Source organism: Rhinichthys klamathensis, unplaced genomic scaffold (assembly GCF_029890125.1).
Source record: "Rhinichthys klamathensis goyatoka isolate OS25496 unplaced genomic scaffold, OSU_Roscu_1.1 h1tg000090l_1, whole genome shotgun sequence".
Taxonomy (NCBI): domain Eukaryota; kingdom Metazoa; phylum Chordata; class Actinopteri; order Cypriniformes; family Leuciscidae; genus Rhinichthys; species Rhinichthys klamathensis.
Genome location: NW_026606629.1, coordinates 5,126,776 through 5,146,842, shown reverse-complemented (window position 1 = coordinate 5,146,842; position 20,067 = coordinate 5,126,776). Strand labels below are relative to the sequence as shown.

Genomic DNA, 20,067 nt, shown 5'->3' with positions numbered 1-20,067 from the left:
CCAACTTTCAAAGATTAGGAACGGATATCACTTTCATTTGGCCTTGCAACAAGTACTTAACAAATGGCTGTGTCGTTTCACACACACACACACACACACACACACACCGCAGCTGCTCCAGTAAAGCCTGTCTGTGACCCCTGACCGCTCCTGATGTCTAAGACTTCAGTTCAGCTGGACTGCATTTATTACTGTTTGAAGTAGTGTAACGTCAATGATGACCTCAGATCTTGAAATATGTCCTTTGAAGATTTTTTGTCACTTGGATCGAACAACCAAAAAAAAGAAAAGAAAAAGAAAAAAAGAACATAATAAATGAAATATAAAATACAAGAAAAATAGGATGGTTCAAATGACAATTAAAAAAAAAAAAAAACATCTATAGGTTTCAGTTTTAGTTTAACACATTCACCCCTCAAGAGTTCCAGTCCTGGTCACAGAATAAAACACAAAGGAAATGCATGCACACACAAATGAGGCAAATGTCAATATTTTTTATAATGTTTCGTGTTTTTATAGGACCGTAGTGCAAAGGATCATGCTCTAAGTCCAAATAACAAGTCTCCTTTAAAATGTTCGAAAAGGCTATTATGAACTAAACAGTTCAGGCTCTATGGCTCTATTGCTCAGGCTCACAGCAAACAGTGAACTTACCTGCCAGAGATATGGCACTTTCCCCATTGACCATTATGCCCTTGGCCAAGACACCTAACCACAATTCCACAATAAACTGCATCTGCAAAGTTGATGCAATCTCAAAATGTGGAAGATATAATTCAAAGACAGAGTAAAATGGATGGGTTTAATATTCTCACAGTACCATTTGTGCCCATTGTTTCAGCACATATGGAGTGCACTTTTATTCTCAAGCTGAAAGGATGCGACAGCGGCCAACAGCTGGTACGTTTCCTCTACTTTTTCAAAACCACTCTGCATGAGAAACCAAGGCGGCAGTGCAAAGCATCTGAATAGCAGACAGAGATGCACTGTCAACAAAACATTTGTCAGACAGTGGAAAACATCTTAAATACAACTGTGTGCCTCCCAAAATAAACAGATTTAAGCTGTCGCTTGTTTGCACTGGTAAAAAACACCTTTGTTTTATTTATTTTCCAGCTGTTTTTTTTTTTTTTGTGGCTATTATAAACTGAACTTTTCCTTCACTGCAAACTCTGCCTAATAATCAGATTTACATAAGCTTCTTTTTCTAACAACAAAATGCAAGTAAACTCATTTATTTTTCACTGCATCAACATAAGAGAAAATAGTTTACATATTATATAATTGTATGCATGGCCTTAAAAATGAGACTGTGTTAAATATTGCAAGAAGTCATTTCGATTACCTGATGTGCCAAAATTTGTAATATGATAAAATTGAAATTACGCATATGAAAAATGTGCTGATTTATTCCGATGAGTCATTTTGTACAACAGATGGAAATGGAAGTCTTAACCATCACAAACCATCGTCTTCGTTGAACCAAAATGACACAAATATCACATTTTGAACTGTAACATCAAAACAGCACAAATGGCCTAAACAATATATTCATATAGTGAAGTATTTCTGCTGAAAAATAATAATTTACAATATTGTCAGCAGTGCCATATTTCAAAGCAGATGTAAAATTTGTACAAGTACAACCATTTAGACCATTTTCAGCTCCATCACTGAGCAGGACAGATGGGTGTGTGTGTGTGTGTGTGTGTGTGTGTGTGTGTGTGTGTGTGTGTGTGTGTGTGTGTGTGTGTGTGTGTGTGTGTGTGTGTGTGTGTGTGTGTGTGTGTGTGTGTGTGTGTGTGTGTGTGTGTGTGTGTGTGTGTGTGTGTGTGTAGGGTCCTGGACACCAGAGGGTTTCTTCCGTAAAACTGAGTATCTGAGAGGTGTTGAGGAAGAGGATGGGAGAGAGTGGAGTGCTTATCAGTTCTCAAGAAAAGCCACGTAGTCAGTGAGTCTGGCCAGCTGTTGTTCGTTTGGAACAAGAGAGACCGGGGGCGGATCTGGAGAGAGGGGAAGACAGAACAGAAACATGAGAGGAGCGGGGATTCCTTCAAGTCCTCTATGATCTGCTCTATAACACATAGACCTATGAATGTAAACAAAGATGTGCCACAGAATAAACGCATGAATATGTGCGAGAGAGATGCAAAAGCACAAGAAAGAAAAATGTCATACCAACTGTTGAATTAATAAACTTCAGCTGCTTTTAGTGAAAGCTGTAGGTCACAAGTACTGGGAATAATTTCTCAATCATCAGTTACTCAAATGCATTACAGACATCTGCGCTGTCTCACGAGGCCCATGCAGAAACCCAGATGCTGCTTGTTCCTGCTTCTTTGGAATAAACGTGTCTCGTAAAAATGGTTCTCAACAGTTACAGGCAAACACATAAAAAGCTGTGTGCACTACAATACAAAACGCAAAGAGCAGCATTTACAGCATTTTTTCTTGCCATTTACAAAATGAAGGAATCTTCAAGAAACTGTGAGAACCAATAAGAAACGAACATGAGAGCAGGATGAAAACGGAATTGGAGTGAAGGCACCCATTCACATGCTTGTTATGAAATAACCATGCAGAACCATTAACTCAATGGAAGGTTTTTATACAGAGGAGTGCCCATGAGTAAAACCTTATGGAGGAATGAGTCATAGAGTGGACAAAAAACATCTGTTCTTGTTGGTTATAAGAAGTGAAACAGTGCCCCCACCTGGTTTCTGTGGCATGATCATCCTGGTGTTTGAATCTGCGTGCCACCCATGGCTAACTACACCTTGAGTGAAAGAAAAATGGACATTTACATAACAAAGTGCAGCACAATAAAGGGTTTGCACATCTCTAAACCAATATAAGTTGCTTTTCCAGAAGATCAAGAAATGGTCACAGCCAAAAGAAACTTATTTTCTAATGATGACCAAACACGTGTGAAAGCACTCCAACAGAAATGCAGGCATGTTTAAATATATTTCTTCAAAATATTTTATTTACATAAAAATCCATCATATACATACTGTATGTGTGTTGTGGCACTCTTTCTAGGATTATATACCTTTAACCGCCTCTTCTACAGAGTATCCCACAAAGGCAGCGAAGTCGTCTGCACTGATAGAGGTGTACGCTTGAGCTACAAGCCCATATGCCCTCCTACGGGTGGACTCTACAAGAAACACAAAATGCAAGAAAAACAAATGAGAGGTTTTCCAGAGGTGGCAATCTCCCAAATTTAATACTTCTATTCAGCAAAAATGCATTAAAATGATCAAAAGTGACAGTAAAGACATGATACAAAATATTTCTATTTCAAATAAATGCTGTTATATTGAACTTTTTTCCCCAAAGGATCCTGAAAAAAAAAAAAAATCAGTTTACACAAACTTATTAAGCCAACTTAGTTTATTAGTTCAGTTTCTTTCTTAAATAAAGTGCTTCTGTACACAGCAATCAAGAAAACCAAACAAAGACAATACAAACACAAAAACATAAAAGACTAATATTTAGTTCTCTCCTGGGTCAGACTCAAAAGCCAAGATGTAAAAGCCATTTTAAAAGCATTCAAAGTGGGGGCGGAGCAGATGGAGAGCGGTAAGTTATTCCATAACCTAGGTCCAGTTATTGAAAAGGCACGGTCACTTTTTCGCTTAAATCGGGAACACTGTACCTGAAGCAAGAGTTTCTCTCAAATTCTTTACTGGCTGGTGTAGAATAACAAGATCTGACAGATAAGAGGGAGTGATGTTAGGGCCAGTTAAAATTTTTAAAAAATCACTTTCACATACTGGTCAATAGTCTAGCAGCAGCATTTTGAACCAGCTGCAATCGATTCATCCCTGCCTGTTAGAGTCCTAAATACACAACATTATAATAGTCCAGACTGGATGATATAAAAGCATGGATGATCATCTCCAGATCTCTAGGATGATCGCATAGGTTTTATCTTAGCAATTAACCTCAGGTAGTAAAAAACTAGTTTTCACCACAGTTTTTAACTTGTTTTACAAAATTCAACTCTGGATCAAAAAAATATATACCCAGATTGTTTGCGTATGGGTGAACATTTCTAGAGAGGGGCCCCAAGTTGTTAGAGAAGGGGCGATGAGCTAAGAGGGGCAAAAACAACAATATCCGTTTTGCTCTCATTTAAAGGTGCAGTAGGACATCTGTGAAAATGCTAACTTAAGCCTGATAGCACTAAAAGCGTACGTCCCACCCTCCCTGCAAATCGCCGTCCAAAGCCACGACTCCTGAAAGCATGAATGCGCACAGCCCAGAAGACCGGAGACAACGTTACTGCAATAGTGTGTCATTCACCGGTGAGAAAACTTTATAGTACAGTCAGTAACAGTACTACAATACCAAACGTAAACAAATTCTTAAAAACGAAATTAGATGCAGCAAGTTATCGGTTTGTTTAGCTAGCAAAACTTGTCAGTGTGTAATAATATTTCTTGCATGCCAGGGGTTCCACGATGAGAGTCTGGTTGTTGTTGCTTGCCTGCCATTCTCGCTCTGTCTGCACAACGTACGTGAACACGCTGATGACTTGCGTATACAGGTTGCGCAGTGGTATACTTACTTACGCCTACCGCCCAACTTTGGGCATAGGCCACGAACAAGAGCTCTCAAGTCGTCCCGGTCCTGGGCCAACTTCTCTAACTGTCCCAACTTCTCTAACTGTCCCCATGTGTGGCCAGACCTCTTCACATCTGCATCCAGGTCGCGGTGCCAGCTGTTCCTTGGCCTGCCTCTCTTCCTTTTCCCTTGTGGGTTCCAAAAGAGTGGTAGTGGTAGCGCAGTGGTATGCAAACACACATTGACCGACCGGGAACACACGCTATAGGACCATTCGGACCGAACGCAACGATTGAACGAACATTCTGTGGTACTACGCCTTTTACAGACAACATATTTATCTTAATAAATTTAGACCACTTAACAGAGTGATTGCTATCAGGATATTAGGAGACTTTCAACCAGCATAACAAACAAATGTTTCTGCAGAGAATCACCAACTTTAAGTGGAGAAAATTCTTAGCCATCCAGCATTTTACATCCTCAAGACACTTACCAATGCTGGAAGAGGGGACTTGTCAACTGGGTGTAATTGGACATACACTTGAGTGTCGTCAGCATAACAGTGTATGAGATCTCATATTTTCTGAAAATAGGCCCCAAAGGTAACATAAACAGGGAAAATAGAATTGGGCTCAATATTAGACCCTTCTATTATTATTCTCAACTGAGAATAATAATAAATCATACTTGATAATTTTCCAAATCAGCACATTAGAATGATTTCTAAAGGATCATGTGACACTGAAGACTTGAGCAATGGCTGTTGAGAATTCAGCTTTGCCATCACAGGTATAAATAACATTTCCAAATATATGAAAGTAGATTTTTTTATTTTTTTTTTAATAATATTTCACTATGTTATTGATTTATTATATTTTTATTCAAATAAATGCAGCCTTGGTGAGCATAAGAGACTTCTTTGAAAAACATAAATCTTAAAACGACAAACGATAAAACGTCACCAAATTTTTAATGGTAGTATATGTTCTCGAAAATAAGTTGTTTATGCAAAATGTGCGTTTATCGTTTTTAACATGCTTTACGTATAAATATTTTGAAGTGAAACAAACTGAAATCATGTTTGTTTAAACTTTCAAGTTGCATTATGCATTGGGAAATTGTATTATTGATTATTAAACAAAAGTACAATCATTTTGCTTAAAAATTACTTTATAGTGCAATTAAGCAAATTGAGAGGACAACCGTTGCTTTCAAATGTTATCAAGATTGAAAGATGATGTCTGTAAATTGTTGTCACACTTCCAATTACTGAAACAGACTTTAAGTAATGCTGTGAAGGCACTAAAGGGATTGTGTGACATTATCTATCAACCCAAGTTTAACCTAAAGAAGATACATGAAAAACAGATAAATATTTGGTTTTATTAAATTGTTTATATTTCTTTGTTTGCTATAATGGAGAGAAGTATGATACAAAGGCTTACAGACACTTCTAAACACGTTCAGCCCTTGAACTAAATATATAGCAACTCTCATAGCAACAGTGTTTACTAACAGCTACTGGTATACAACACCAAGGAGGTCAGCATTGAATACAAGACTGTCGTTTGGAAATTACAGGCAGACAAGAACATGTTATACAAGAATGACCTCTACAGAAAGAAAACCAGATACACCCAATTTGTGAAAAACATTTGGTCTTAGCACCTCACAAGCAACAAGAAAACTTGAACAGAGTTACATTCAGTATGTTGCTTGTTTATTTTTAACAACAGTCATTCCAAGTGCTTGTCAATCCATGATAGTCAACCTGATTCCTAACTTGCCTTGACCCTCTATCATGAATAGCAAGAGCTGCTGAGCAAGGCAGTGCTGGGGGGAGGTGGAGTGGTGTCCATCTGTCCTATTCTGGTATCCTACCCCAAGGTCCCCCCAGCCATATCTCATCCTCTTTCCTTTTAAAAATAGCATGTGCCTTTAACCAGAGAAGTTGAGAGTAAAGAGTGCACAGAGTTCACTTGTGAACAGTTACGTTTAGAGTAAGTCCAAGATGCTCTATTTAAACTGCATCCTTAAATGTGTAACTTGGTTTATACATAAAAAAATATATAATAATTACAATTTATAAATAAATGAACTCAAATCTGAAATTTGAAAATTTTATTTAATACCAAAGCATTAAGTCCACATTTGAGTAAACTGAACATACAGACCTACATAACCACATATCGTGAAATGACAGCAATGATCAATTTTTGAGTGAAACAATGTGAAAGTAGGAAGATAACTTCTAAAGTGACAACAGCAGAATTTTAACTACATTATAAAAAGTATAAAAATGGCACCTAGTTAATCTAAAATATTCTTATGATAATACAAGTTGAAATGCTGACACTGCTTAGCAGTGATATACAAACATTTAAAACATTTTCTTTCTCATTGTCACCATCTTTGCTTGATCATCTTGTCTTTCCTCACATCCTATTTGACCTCCAAGACACTCTTCCTTCCCTGCAACCCATTTACTCCTCTTCCTGATCCTCAGCATCTTCAAATTCCTCCTCCTCATCGGCTCCAAAGTCCATCTTGGACAACAAAGTCTCCACATGTTCTGTATCCAGAGTGAAATGGTCCATTCTTTCAAAGCCTGGCTCCGGCCTTTCTTCAGCAAGTGAGCTCTTCGCCGCATCCTTTGTCTGGACAATCAGGTTCTTGGAGGCCTGCAGGAACTCTGCGGCACTACTTTGCTCCAGCGCCAGCACTGCAGTGTCCGTTAACTCTGTGGCTGCCTGAAGACGATCCCCATAACGCCTAGCCAGACTTCTGAGGGCAGCTACCTTCTCATCCTGCTCCTTGCCAATACGTTCCAAGAGGGCATTCTTACGCTCCTCCAAGGCTGCGTACAGAGAATCGAAGCATTCACCAAGCCTTTGCTTGGCACATTGAGCATTGTCCTGAACGCCTGTACAGGCCTCCTCCATCTGGTTGAGCAACGCCTGAAGGCGACCGTTCCCTGCCACAAGAGCATCAATGGCGTTACTCAGCTCTCCCTTTTGAGCCTGATAGACACTAGCAAGTGGTGACACCTCACAGTCTTTATGTTGGCCAAATACCTTACACATGGAGCAAGTGGGAGTTTGGTGAGTCACGCAGTAGATGTTGATCTTCTCGTCCTCGTGCTCTTGGCACAATGGCTCCTTGGAGCTTTTGGGTTTTATCGAAGTTTCTGTGGTGGTGTTTCCACCACCTCCACCCTCCTGCTGCTGTTTGTATATGTCAATTATGTTCTCAACTAGAAGATTTCTCTGAAGTCCATGCACGCCATGACGATCGAGAACCACTTCAAATCGGCAAGTAGGGCACCGGAAGACACCACCGGAGAAACGGTAAGGGTTTCGAGAGTCATAAAGATCACTAGCACAACCTCGACACAGGTTATGTTGACAGGGCAGGATCACCACCGGTTTAGTGAACATGTCCAGACAGATCGGGCAGCTCAACTGTTTCTCAAGGCTCTCCATGGAGTCAGGAGACCCCAACAAAGAGGCAGTTCGCTGAATTTCCATTTGAGTGGTCGACTTGTCTCCTTTTGCTTCACTTCAGCCACTCCAGTGGCGGTCTTCTCAAAAAAATGTGTCAAAAATAAACTGTGGCACGGCAGCAAATGATCCCTTGCAGTTATCAGATCTGTTCTGGGGCACAGTGGCCCTGGTCTTTATACTACCCTCGGCCAGTGGGTGACATGCCATTCCTCCAACCAATCAGAGCACACATTCCTATCCACTTGTTTTCAGGATTCATTTTTGGAGATACAAAAGCCCCCACCCCTTAAAACCCATGTGTTGTCATGATGATACCATAACACCCCTACCCTTTCCTGTACAGTGAGATTTCAATGGTGAAATATGGTGACAAACAAGTTGAAATTTCAACATGAATTTTCATAGCTAATTTCTTATTCAGAAAAATAAAATAAAAATATGCCAAATTGTACAATAACTATATAAGCTCCTCTATAAAAAAATTTATTTTATTTTTTTTACATTTTCTTAAAATTCTGAGGAATAGTATTTTTGAAAATATATTTTATTTAGAAAAACAACCCATAAATCATTCAAAACGCATTCTTTTTCAAAATAATTTCTTGTTCAAATGTTCTTGAGTAATTTGTTTGTGAAAAGCAACTGTTGATGTCCTAAAACAGTACATAGGGAACCCATGAACACATGGAAAGGGTTATTTTTAACCTATCCTTGGCCTGGGTGGGTCAGCTTCTGACACGTGGGGATCAAATGAAAGCTGTGTTTTAGCATGAACCCTGAAGATACAGAGAAGAGATTGCAAAAGAACTGTTGCTCCCTTAGAACAAGAAAAGGATACAACAAAATGTAGCATTTTAATGATAAAGTAACTTCCACACTTAAATTGTCCCTACAAGCAGTCATCATTTAAATGATTCACACTTGGCCTATGAATAGAGTTAAATGTCTGAGCTAAGTTTAGTCATGAACCACTTGAAATTAAATTTGAGAGCAAGATATGTGCCACTTCTTAGGGTAAATTCTAATTTATTTTTGCACATCCATCCATATTTAAATGGCGGGCTCTTTTTACACACAATTTAAATTTTTTGCTTGTAAAGCTAATCACACAGATAATCATATTCTATGACTTGCTTGGTAAATTTGGCCGATCTCAAGAACCGATTTCAATTTTATGACGTAAAACCTTCAGCGATCAGTGCTCAGGTTTCACTCTCGTGCAGCATTTTTTGTAACTTTGCAAACGGCTCCACTTCCGAAGAACTTCGAAGCAACTGTACCGTCTGTTCAAATAACGTGCCGACATGAAATTTCTCTGTAGAAGACTTGTTTCTGTTTGCAATAGCCCTATAATGTACTGTAACATGGTGTGGTATAGATGTGCTGGGTAAAGCTCATTCTCTGCTCACATGCTCTGATAATAATAGCTTGGACTAGGGCTGCACGATTCTTGCTAAAATGTTAATCACGATTTTTCTCCATGGGAATTGAAATCACGATTCTCTTACACGATTCTCATTTTTTCAACCAAAATTGATTGCACTCAAGTACAAAAAAACAACAAAAACACAGGACATTCAGTATAATAAAGTGCACTATATATTATTTTGATAATTGGTCAAAAAAATAAATCTGTTAAATCTGATTATGTTGCACAGAACTGAATGAGGAATAATATATTGATATTTAATATTATTTTAATATATTTTCTGTCCAATTTTGGTGTTAATTTAAATAAAAGTTTTTTTTTATTGGCTTGTACGTTTTAAATTCAGATTCAATAAAAGTCTAATATTAACATTTTAATACTAATATTAATTTTTTTTTAAACTAATTTAAAATAAGTAATTTTTGGTTTTCAGCAGAGTGCATCCAGAATTGTCGGTTTCGGCCCAGAATTTTCATTTCGCTGCATCCCTACCAATCAGACACTGTTTTATAGCTGGAGCGTGCTTGGATTGCATCGATCGATCAGATTGACGGGTCTTAATTTACCATGCGCCATAGAATAGGAGTGCACATCTGAAACAGTGCTGGAAGATGATCACAAATCAACCAGGATCTTATTACTTGTTTCATATTCTATGTAACTATTAAAGTGGCCCTATTATGCTTTTCCACTTTAGTTAGTGTGAAAGTTGCTGTTTGAGCATAAAAATATGAACGCTAAAATGGTGGATCGTATCTATTATGTAGGGAAATTACAACAAACATTCCACTCTGAAACGTCCTGTGAAATAGGTGCTTGCAAAGTCTGTGCATGAAATCCGTTCTGCACAATCCTCTTGTTCATTAACATTGTCAGGGTCTGACTTGAGCTCGAATTGGTTTGAAATTGACACCATCTGTAATATTTATGCTAGAGAAGAACACGCAGTTATGGAGGGGCGGCACATTTCCCGAACACGTGCTAACCGGTGCCAATCACAACACACTGGGCCAGCTAATCAATCACAGCACTTTTCGTATTTCGGAAGGAGGGGCTTCATCGAACTATACGGCATGTTCGAGCCAGACTGGGAAGAGAGGTGCTGTAATAATGTAAAATATGTGAAACAATGCGTTTTTTGAACAATCAAGCATGAAAACTTATTCTAGTACAACCTAAAAACAAAATCAAGACTTTGTAAAAGGACATAATAAAACCACTTTAATATTTGTATGCTTTGTGGTGTTTACACACGCAAGTAGTTCTCATGTCAGTATAACACTCACGTGTTTGGACAAATGTTTGATAAAAAGGGTACCATGGTTCCAAATGTCATAACCTTTGATTGCATTGAGATATCAACACAAAATTTGTAACATAATAACCTCTGTGTACTTGATACTTTGTTTTGTTTTTTTGTAGAGTTATAAACCATTACTTTAAAGGTGCAATCAGTACAAATTTTGAGTATCTATTAACAGAAATGCAATATGACATCCATAACTATGTTTTCAGTGGTGTATAAAGAACTTACTTAATAAACCGTAATGTTTTTATTACCTTAGAATGAGACATTTATATCTACATAACCGCGGGCACCCCCTTCTATGAAGGTCGACACATTGTGACGTCATGTTTCTACCGTAGCCGACAGCGAACAAACATCGCTACAGAGCGCGTTTCGTCACTACCTTGAAAGAGAAGCAGCAGAAAGCTAGAAGCCATAAACACCGTGAGTAGTGACTTTTCCCTTGTCAGTGGTGTAAAATATGTAGTTGGATTGTTTCATGTAACTTAGTTCTTCTCCCTCGCTGTGTTATGGCTTTGCTATGTGGGGATAAATGTGCTGGTTACGTTCGTGAGACAGCTGATTAGTACTCTAGTCATTGACCGTAAAACAGTATGTTACAGGAATCACCAACCCGTCGATCGCGGTCGACAAGTCGATCTTGGAAGCATTTTAAGTCGATTGCGAAGAGTTTTCAAAATCAGAGAAAAAAAGCCTATTGTGTGTAGTAAATGGTGTCTAGGGGATGCGGAGGCGCGCTGTTACAATCATGTCATTTTTGCCGCGCGCACCTTTGGGCTCATGCGGACGCGTCGAGTTTAAACAAGGCTTTACGCTTTAACCAGCTCAGCCACAGTAACAGCTCATATTTAGCCAGCTAAACTTTTACTACCCTGTTAGAAAAAATATATAGTTGCATAGTTTCATGTGGTTCTTCTCCCTCGCTGTATTATGGGTTTGCTATGTGGGGAGAAATGTGCTGGTTACGTTTGTGAGACAATCAGCTGATTACTATTATTATATTATATATTAAGACCCTTGATCCTCAACTGACTATGGCTTTGTAAACTTTATCCATGATGTGGTTTATAATAGACTGTGGTACAGAAACAGTGACAATGTTACACACTCTTGGCTAGGGTTGGGTACCGAAACGCGGTGCCAATAGGGAACCGGTTCTGACGTAAACGGTAGTAACCAGACTGAATAAGAACGAAAATGTCGGTGCCTGATTTCGGTGCCTGAGTCTCTGTGGCATAAGGCGCACACACGCAAAGTCTCTCGCTCTCTCCGCCGTGCACGCACTATACGGTTTATTGGAGCACTGTCTGTTCTGTCTCACATGCGCGCTTTTGCTCGCTCGCTCAAGCGTTCCGGGAGATTTTAACTAATTTGCGGGCATGAGGGAGCCATTATCAATATGCGGGAGACTCCCGGAACATCTGCTGATAGCGAGGGGATTATTGAAGATGCCGAAGACAAAACGCTCCAAGGTTTGGCTGCATTTCACGTGTAAAATTACGCGTCAGAACGATTGTCTGAAGCCCATATAGAATCAGGATTCACTCCAATCCATTGGCTGATGGCGCGGCCGCCGCCTTGACGCTCACGTCATCATATTATATTAGCGCGTGCATCATCTGCTCCTCAGATTTCTCTGCCGAAAAAGGAAGCTTGTTGGCAGCGCGAGGAGTTTGGCAGTGAACGCAGCGTCTCGTTCCCTATTCAGAGAACATGGGTTACACCAGTAACCAGAGACGTTCTCTTTCATAATTTTACTCAAAACTGCGTAGCTAAGACGCAGTGGGAACGAAATACCAAATTTGCCAAGCTAAGCGCTGCCTAACTAGTACAATGATCAGATAACTTACATGACTGGTTCAAGCAGACAAAACATGGGAACCTGTAGCCATGTCGATATTAGATTACCCAGGTAGTAATCTCTGTTAATCTCCAGTATTATTAGATTGTTTGATACAATATTGTTTTATTTGATATTATGTAATGTGAAATTTTATTTTATATTGGTTTATTTATTATTACCATATGTTACTTGTATTTATATTGTTTAAAGCTGCCGTCGGCAACATTTTTTTTATCATATTCAGTGAAATCGACACTATAATCTGACAGAACAACATAAATAAAGTGGTTTTAGAAAAAACCCGAGCTTCTAACTCCACCTGGAGCGTGTTATTTGTTTTGCAAAAATCCACAGCTCCCGGTTCATCATGTCCAATCAGCGCAGGGGGGTGTGAGATCTGACTGTCAATCACAGATCGGGCACACGCCACCCCTCACGCACGTTACAATCACATGCACACGCCTGAAGTTCGCGGAAGTTCGCGCAGTAACGAAGAGTGATGGCGGAAAATCAAGTAAGCTCATTTAGAGTATAAATGACGTTAGCAATTGCAATCTATCGGTAGATTAGCCAGGACAGCATACCTCCAAATACTCCATGGTGTTGATGGATGCTGATGAGACGGGCGCGTTCCAGGGCTCTCAAGTTTTGAAGACAGGTAAGAGTGACACCCAGCCGACGGGGGGTTGGATACATTTTTGTCATTGGTTGTTGCGTTAAATCTTACCCAGATACAATAGTGCTATTTTCTGATTGGCTTATGGGGTAGCTCGACGAACAACACCAGAGGAAACGCGCTTGATTCATGCCGGTTCCACAGTGAGAGCGGCGCGGCCAGAGTTTTGGGCGCTGCGGCATATTAAATATATTACAAATAGTTTTTCAGCGTGAGAAATACAATGTGTGGCAGGAGAGCGTGACAAAAGACCGAAATGAGTGACTGTCACGCTCAATGCGTGACACTTGAGAGTCCTGGCGTTCACTGAAAATCTGGTGCACACGCACTGACGAGCATGAACTGGGTGGGAGGGTATCCGTTGATAGTGGGGGAGGGGCATGAGAGTTGTAAACATTCAAAATTTTCCTAAATCCACTCAATCTGCCAGACTTGCCGACTGGAGCTTTAAAAGATATAAGTAAATATTGTGTCCAGTTTGGCCCTGTAAATAAAGGGGTATTATTTTTTTACAAAGTGTGTGCGGTTTCGTTTTCTTAAGTACCGTTTCAAGAACCGTTTAAGCACCGGAACCGTTTAAAAAATACCGAGTAGGTACTGGTATCGGATAAAACCCAACCGATACCCAACCCTACTCTTGGCTTACTCTGGCTATTCTCTGCTGTCTCAGACGACGATATATTTGTCCCGTTTTAGCCACCGTAGCTTCTTCAAAAGGGAGGGGTGAGCAGTGGGCTGAGCCCTTAGTGCAACTCGCAACCGAACCGCTAGATGTCGCTAAAAATCACACACTGCACCTTTAAAGGGTTAGTTCGCCCATTTAAGACATGAAGTTGTATGCAATCCTTACCAGCACTATAGTGCATACACACTGACCCACTCTGTAGTCACCTCCCTGGTCAGAGTTCTGGCTGCTGGAAGTTTTTCAAGAAAGTACTCCCGGTTACTTTCCGGGGCCTCAAAACTGTGCGTATTTACGTGAAAAAATTATTTGTGTTTCAAAGCTTGATTAATTTACCACACAAAAAACACGCCAGACAAAATTCATACCTCAGTTTTAATCGGCACTATTTTCTTTCCATTTCTATCAATCCGCACTGCTGTCAACGTCAACAGTGCGCACATTCCGATCAGCTGTTCCATAGTGTTTACACAATCGATTGACAACGACGTAAAAAGTAGAAAATTAACAATGGTGCGAACTTGTAAATTCCCAGGCTGTGACCACAAGAATGTGCCGGGATCACCGTTCAGATTCCATCGTTTTCCTGTTTCGGATATAGCTACGAGACAGCTTTGGCTGGTTGCCATCGGCTACTCTGCGGGAGCTAAAATATCCAGAATCAAGGATTATCGTGTGTGCAGTGCTCACTTCAGCGAAGACGATTACATCCCCAACCAAGGAGGAAAAAGAAAAAAACAGATTTTAAAGAGTTTTGCTGTACCAGTACCACGGGTAAGCTCTATTTACTAACTTTATGATCCCATGTCTAAACTGTACGGTAAACAAGCTGATGTTTAGACTCCAGTGGAAAACACGTGAAAAGATGTCTAATATAAAAAATGTTTTAGGGATATAGGTAGTGATCGACCGATATATCGGCCAGCCGATATATCGGGCCGATATTTGCGGTTTTTACGTGTATCGGAATCGGCCCATACGCGGCTGCTGCGTTCGCCGATAGTTTTTTCCCGCCATTATTTATAGACAGGCGTCCACAGGCAGCTCTGTGCTGCTGGAGACGCTGCAGTTCACGTGCAGACCCTGCACTGTCCCTCCCCCACTAGCAGAGTGCAACCTGCGCTTCAAGATAACGGTAACTTTTAAACTTTCAAAGCATCTTTTAACTGTTTGACTGCTGAAATATTGTCAAACACTTTGAAAATGGAAACACGTTGCTCTATAACTGTTATGTGGTTGCAACTATATAGCTAAGCAAGTTTGTGGGTCCAAATGGAAAACGCGAATGACTCGTCTATAAAACTGCTTGCTTGCCATTGTATTTAGGGAGCTGCAAATAGCTGTAGGCTATCCGATCAGTATGCATTAGGGCTGTCAATGAATATTCTAAATACGAATATATATTCGAATAGTTTCAAAAAACTGAATTTTGAAGGTGAAAATTAATATTCGAATGTGGAAAAACATGCCCGCGGTAGCAGGCACAGCTCGCTCGGAGCGCTCAGTGTCGGTTCTATGTACTGTGAAACTTAAATTAATGTATTTGTTTCAATCACTGAATGAAGCCTGCTGTATACCTTAAATTGCTTGCACAAAACTCTTGATCAGCACTCAACATTTGTTTGTTGTTGTTCATTTAACCCGGTATGCGCGGAGAGCGTGAGGGTGAGTGCGAGAGAGAGAGAGAGTGCGCCTGCGAGTCCGGGCGAGCCAGAGTGAGCTCTGCGGTCTTGGCCATTAGTTGATTTACTCGTTTTTTTTGTAGTAATACGTTGTCAAATATGTTTAAACTCAAATAAGCTACTTAATACTAGTAGTTATGTCTCTTTGTATTAATTTGTCCTGTTATTGACGTAATGCTCGTCATTGACCAAATGCACGACGATATGTTCAAATATGTTTTTTTGAAGGGAATATACAAACGCCATTTGAGCAATTTTGACAGCCCTAGTATGCGTACGGTAGCTGTTACGAACACTGGTCATAGGATTAAGTAATACCAACGTTGTTCCGTGCTTTTTGTGGAAGATTTATTCAGCGACCACCTGCCTGAGGTTTGGACGCGTGTGGTGTGTGTCTCCCTCGCCATCGCAGTGATATTAGAGACTAGACATGCTCATTTTATTTTATGTAGAAAAATTTAAACCATGGCAGTAAATAGTTTGTTACTTTTAAAATGAAGTACAGTGTGCACTGTGCACTTTATTATGCTGGTTGCTACTGTGTGCAATAGTGTAATTATTTTATTTATGCTTAAATATTTATTTTCAGCAGTGAACTTTTTTTTGTTCTACCTCATGTTTTTAATATTTGTTAAATATTGTTTATCTACTTGTTCTTGTTCTACCTCACATGTTTTTACTATTCGTTAAATATTGATTTTTTTCGTTAAAGGTTCTCTAAGCGATCCTGGGTGACGTCACTTCTTGTTGACGTTCGAACTATTGTCAAACAAAACGGAGGCTAGCTAGACCCTCCCTCCTCCTCATCCGCACACTAACCCCCCAAACCACACCCCCAAACCCTTCTTGTCGGTCATTGGCTGGAATAGTTTATTATGTTTCAGGGAGCGGGTCGCTGCAGTTTGCTTTTGTTGCTGTTTGTGGAGCCTGGGCTGTCTACAGAGATCGCGTTTCTTTACAGTGTGTTCAGGGGACAGGCAGCCAGCGGTTAGTGAGGAGATGTTTGCTGTATGTGACAAAAAAAATTTTGCCCTAAAAAACGCGTGACATCGCTTAGAGCACCTTTAAATAAATGTTACTTTTATTAAATTGAGACCTGTAACATTTTTTAACATCATGTCATTTTTATGATGTAAATTGAGGGAGCAAAATGTATCGGCTCCAAATATCGGCTCAAGAAAATCGGCAGCCCGTATCGGTCATCGGCTAAGGCTGATGGGAAAAAAATCGGTATCGGTATCGGCACTAAAAAATCCATATCGGTCGATCCCTAGATATAGGTACAATTTGCTGAGAAAACTATTTGATTCATCTCTGTCCTCTCGCTCTCTCTCTTCCCGTTCTATCTCCATCTGCTGAAGTTCGGCATCGGTATACTCCGGTTCATAAAGGTATCCCTTTGGCGTTGTGCTAAAATTACTTTCATCATCATCTGTTCCGTCTGACATTGTGCTAAAATTGGTTTCATCATCAGAAATTTCGCAGTCAGACATGTTGTCAGCGAGTCGCGCTATCAACAGCTGATCGGAACGTGCGCACTGTTGACGTTGACAGCAGCGCGGATTGATAGAAATGGAAAGAAAATAGTGCCGATTAAAACTGAGGTATGAATTTTGTCTGGCGTGTTTTTTGTGTGGTAAATTAATCAAGCTTTGAAACGCAAATAATTTTTTCACGTAAAAACGCACAGTTTTGAGGCCCCGGAAAGTAACCGGGAGTACTTTCTTGAAAAACTTCCAGCGGCCAGAACTCTGACCAGGGAGGTGACTACAGAGTCGGTCAGTGTGTATGCACTATAGTGCTGGTAAGGATTGCATACAACTTCATGTCTTAAAGGGGCGAACTAACCCTTTAAGTATGCCACTTGAAATCATTATGTATGCCACTTGAAATCAGGGTGTAAGGGGATTAAAACCAAGAAGCATAGTCATGATTACAGCAAAAACAGCAAAAAAAATCTAAGATGGAGGGGGCCTTTTTGTAAGACAACCGGGGGACCTTCATGTCAGAAAAGTTGAGAACCACTGATTAAAGGGTTAGTTCACCCAAAAATGAAAATTCTGTCAGTAATTACTCACACTCATGTAGTGTAACAGCGCAGCGCTTCTGGGTTGTACGTCAGAACGTAGGCTCACTATTGGCCAGCATCACACACATGACCAGCGTCGGCCAATAGTGAGCCTACGTTCTGACGTACAACCCAGAAGTGCTGCGCTGTTACACTACGTGAACTCACTCAGAGGCCCACACAGAAGAAAATGAATAGTTGAATAAAGATGTTATTTTTGCGCACAAAAAGTATTCTCGTTGCTTGATAAACTTATGGTTGAGCCACTGTAGTCACTTGGACTATTTTAAACATTGTCTTTACTAACTTTCTGGGCCGGCAAGTTTGATCCCATATAAGCCTATGGAGGAGTGATCCAGCCCTCAGATTTAATAAAAAATATATTAATTTTTGTTCCGAAGATGAACAAAAGTCTTACAGGATTGGAACAACATGAGGGTGAGTAATTACTGACATAATTTTAATTTTTGGGTGAACTAACCCTTTAAGATGACCAACCAACAATTCATTAATCACACTGTTTAATTATTACATTATCAAAGCCAGTATATAGACAGCTAAAAAGGGCTGTGAGTCTAGATCTGGCCAAGCACGGAAACCTACAATTTCTTAAATGTCAAATCGTATTGAGGATTTGTTTAATTAAACAGACAAGAATAACCACAGAGCAAATGAAAAGTTCAAAGCCAATATACTCATCTTCATTATAGATTTAATTTTAGGAATACAGCATAAACCCCAAGCCACATGATCTCAGTACCTTGTAAAGCTTCCATCACAGGGAGAATGCTTTCAGACCACTGGTAAGCAGCAATAGCAGTGTAGATCCCTGGAAAGTCTCGCTGCCAGATACGCTGTCCTACCGCCCATATAGCCGCCAGCTCTGGGTTTGCCTGTAATTAAAATCTGTATCAGAGATCTAAAATTTATTGTGCTTTATGTTAGACTAATTGGAAGCAAACATACAACTCACTGTTTTGATTGCTTGGGGTATCCGTTTCCAAAGGTATCTAGCATTATTCCTGCATAAAGCAAGTGAATATTATAACATCAACTGATAATTTAAATGTATATTAACATCAAATATAATTTATGTAACATACTCACATGTCATTATGCAGGAGATACAAGACTAGTAACTGAGAATACACCTGAGGTGTAGCAATGCCACCGGGAGCCTACGATACAAGGTAACATGCTTTAAAATGAATGACATTTAGGAGATGAATATGACAATTTGTATAAAAACATTCAGTCATGCCTGTAATAAAATAACAAATAAACACAAGCACAAGGAAAATTATTACTACACACAAAACTTCATAAACATTAACGCATTAACGTTTCATTCCACATGAATGAGTTTAAAAGTCTCTATTTTATCTTACACTGATGCCTAAAGCTGGCTTTACGTGTTGTTCAACTGACAGACCCAGACACTGTAGCTGTTTAGCATATAACAAACATCCGCAAAATAAACGTATTAATAAATCAGCATATCTGTCTGGTTTTACCTCCAGTTCTTGAGTTTCAAACTGCAACAGCAGCTTTTCATCAGGTTCAGCCATCATGACAGACACAGGCATCTTTTACAGGAGCTTCATATGCTAACGGCTAAGGAAAATAAACCGCTGCTGCTCTGGCTCTGCGACGCCACACTGACCCCTGCTGGACTGGAGAGCAAACGACGCCACCACGCCTCTTACATTTTTGTATAGCTGAAAAACAAAAATGTGAGGACTGGAGGTACTGGTGGCTAGTTTTACTCCTATTAGAACGTATATTGCTGCACGTTACAGAGTCGCTCTACTTCCTTCAGAGACCCATTTGTGCACAGATATGAGAAGGCTTAACAGCTCACTGAACTGCTCTTCTCAGAAAAGCATAATTGTGAGGTCAAATTTGATTGACTGTCCTACTGCTAGGCCAGCTGCTCACCAGGTTGTCTAGAGAGAAGTGTCTATAATAATCCACCTCTCTTAACACTACACTGTATTTAGAAGCGTCTCCTAAAGATTGTTACTGTGAATGCTTACACATGGAGAAGTCCTTGCGTTGTATGTTTAAAACTTTCTGAAGTTGCACCAAATATTCCGTTATATTGCGATTGTGATAATACACTTCATTAATCCATGTTTCTTTGCTTGCTCCACTCTTGTATGACTGACTGAGATTTCACATTAGTTTTGACGTGATAAATGCTAACTTCAGTCTTATAAACATTTAGATCAACTTACAGTCGGACCTATATTTAGATGTAACCACCGAGAACAACAACAGATGCGCAGCATATGAAACTT

General features: G+C 39.8%; 1 protein-coding gene across 2 annotated transcripts; it reads right to left on the bottom strand.

Moving 5' to 3' along the window:
• Window positions 1–1,735: 1,735 nt before the first annotated feature.
• Window positions 1,736–19,430, bottom strand: cops8 (COP9 signalosome subunit 8). 2 transcript variants are annotated; one of them, XM_056251938.1, is made up of 7 exons: window positions 19,282–19,430; window positions 18,875–18,945; window positions 18,741–18,789; window positions 18,528–18,660; window positions 3,053–3,160; window positions 2,714–2,776; window positions 1,736–2,003 (listed from the first exon to the last, which is right to left on the bottom strand). In XM_056251938.1, exons 1-7 carry the CDS (start codon window positions 19,351–19,353, stop codon window positions 1,924–1,926), a joined length of 576 nt encoding a protein of 191 aa, XP_056107913.1. In that variant the 5' UTR covers window positions 19,354–19,430; the 3' UTR covers window positions 1,736–1,923. The 2 variants fall into 2 exon arrangements, with proteins under 2 accessions (XP_056107913.1, XP_056107914.1); XM_056251939.1 differs by lacking the exons at window positions 1,736–2,003; window positions 2,714–2,776; window positions 3,053–3,160 and adding an exon at window positions 6,682–8,128.
• Window positions 19,431–20,067: the final 637 nt, after the last annotated feature.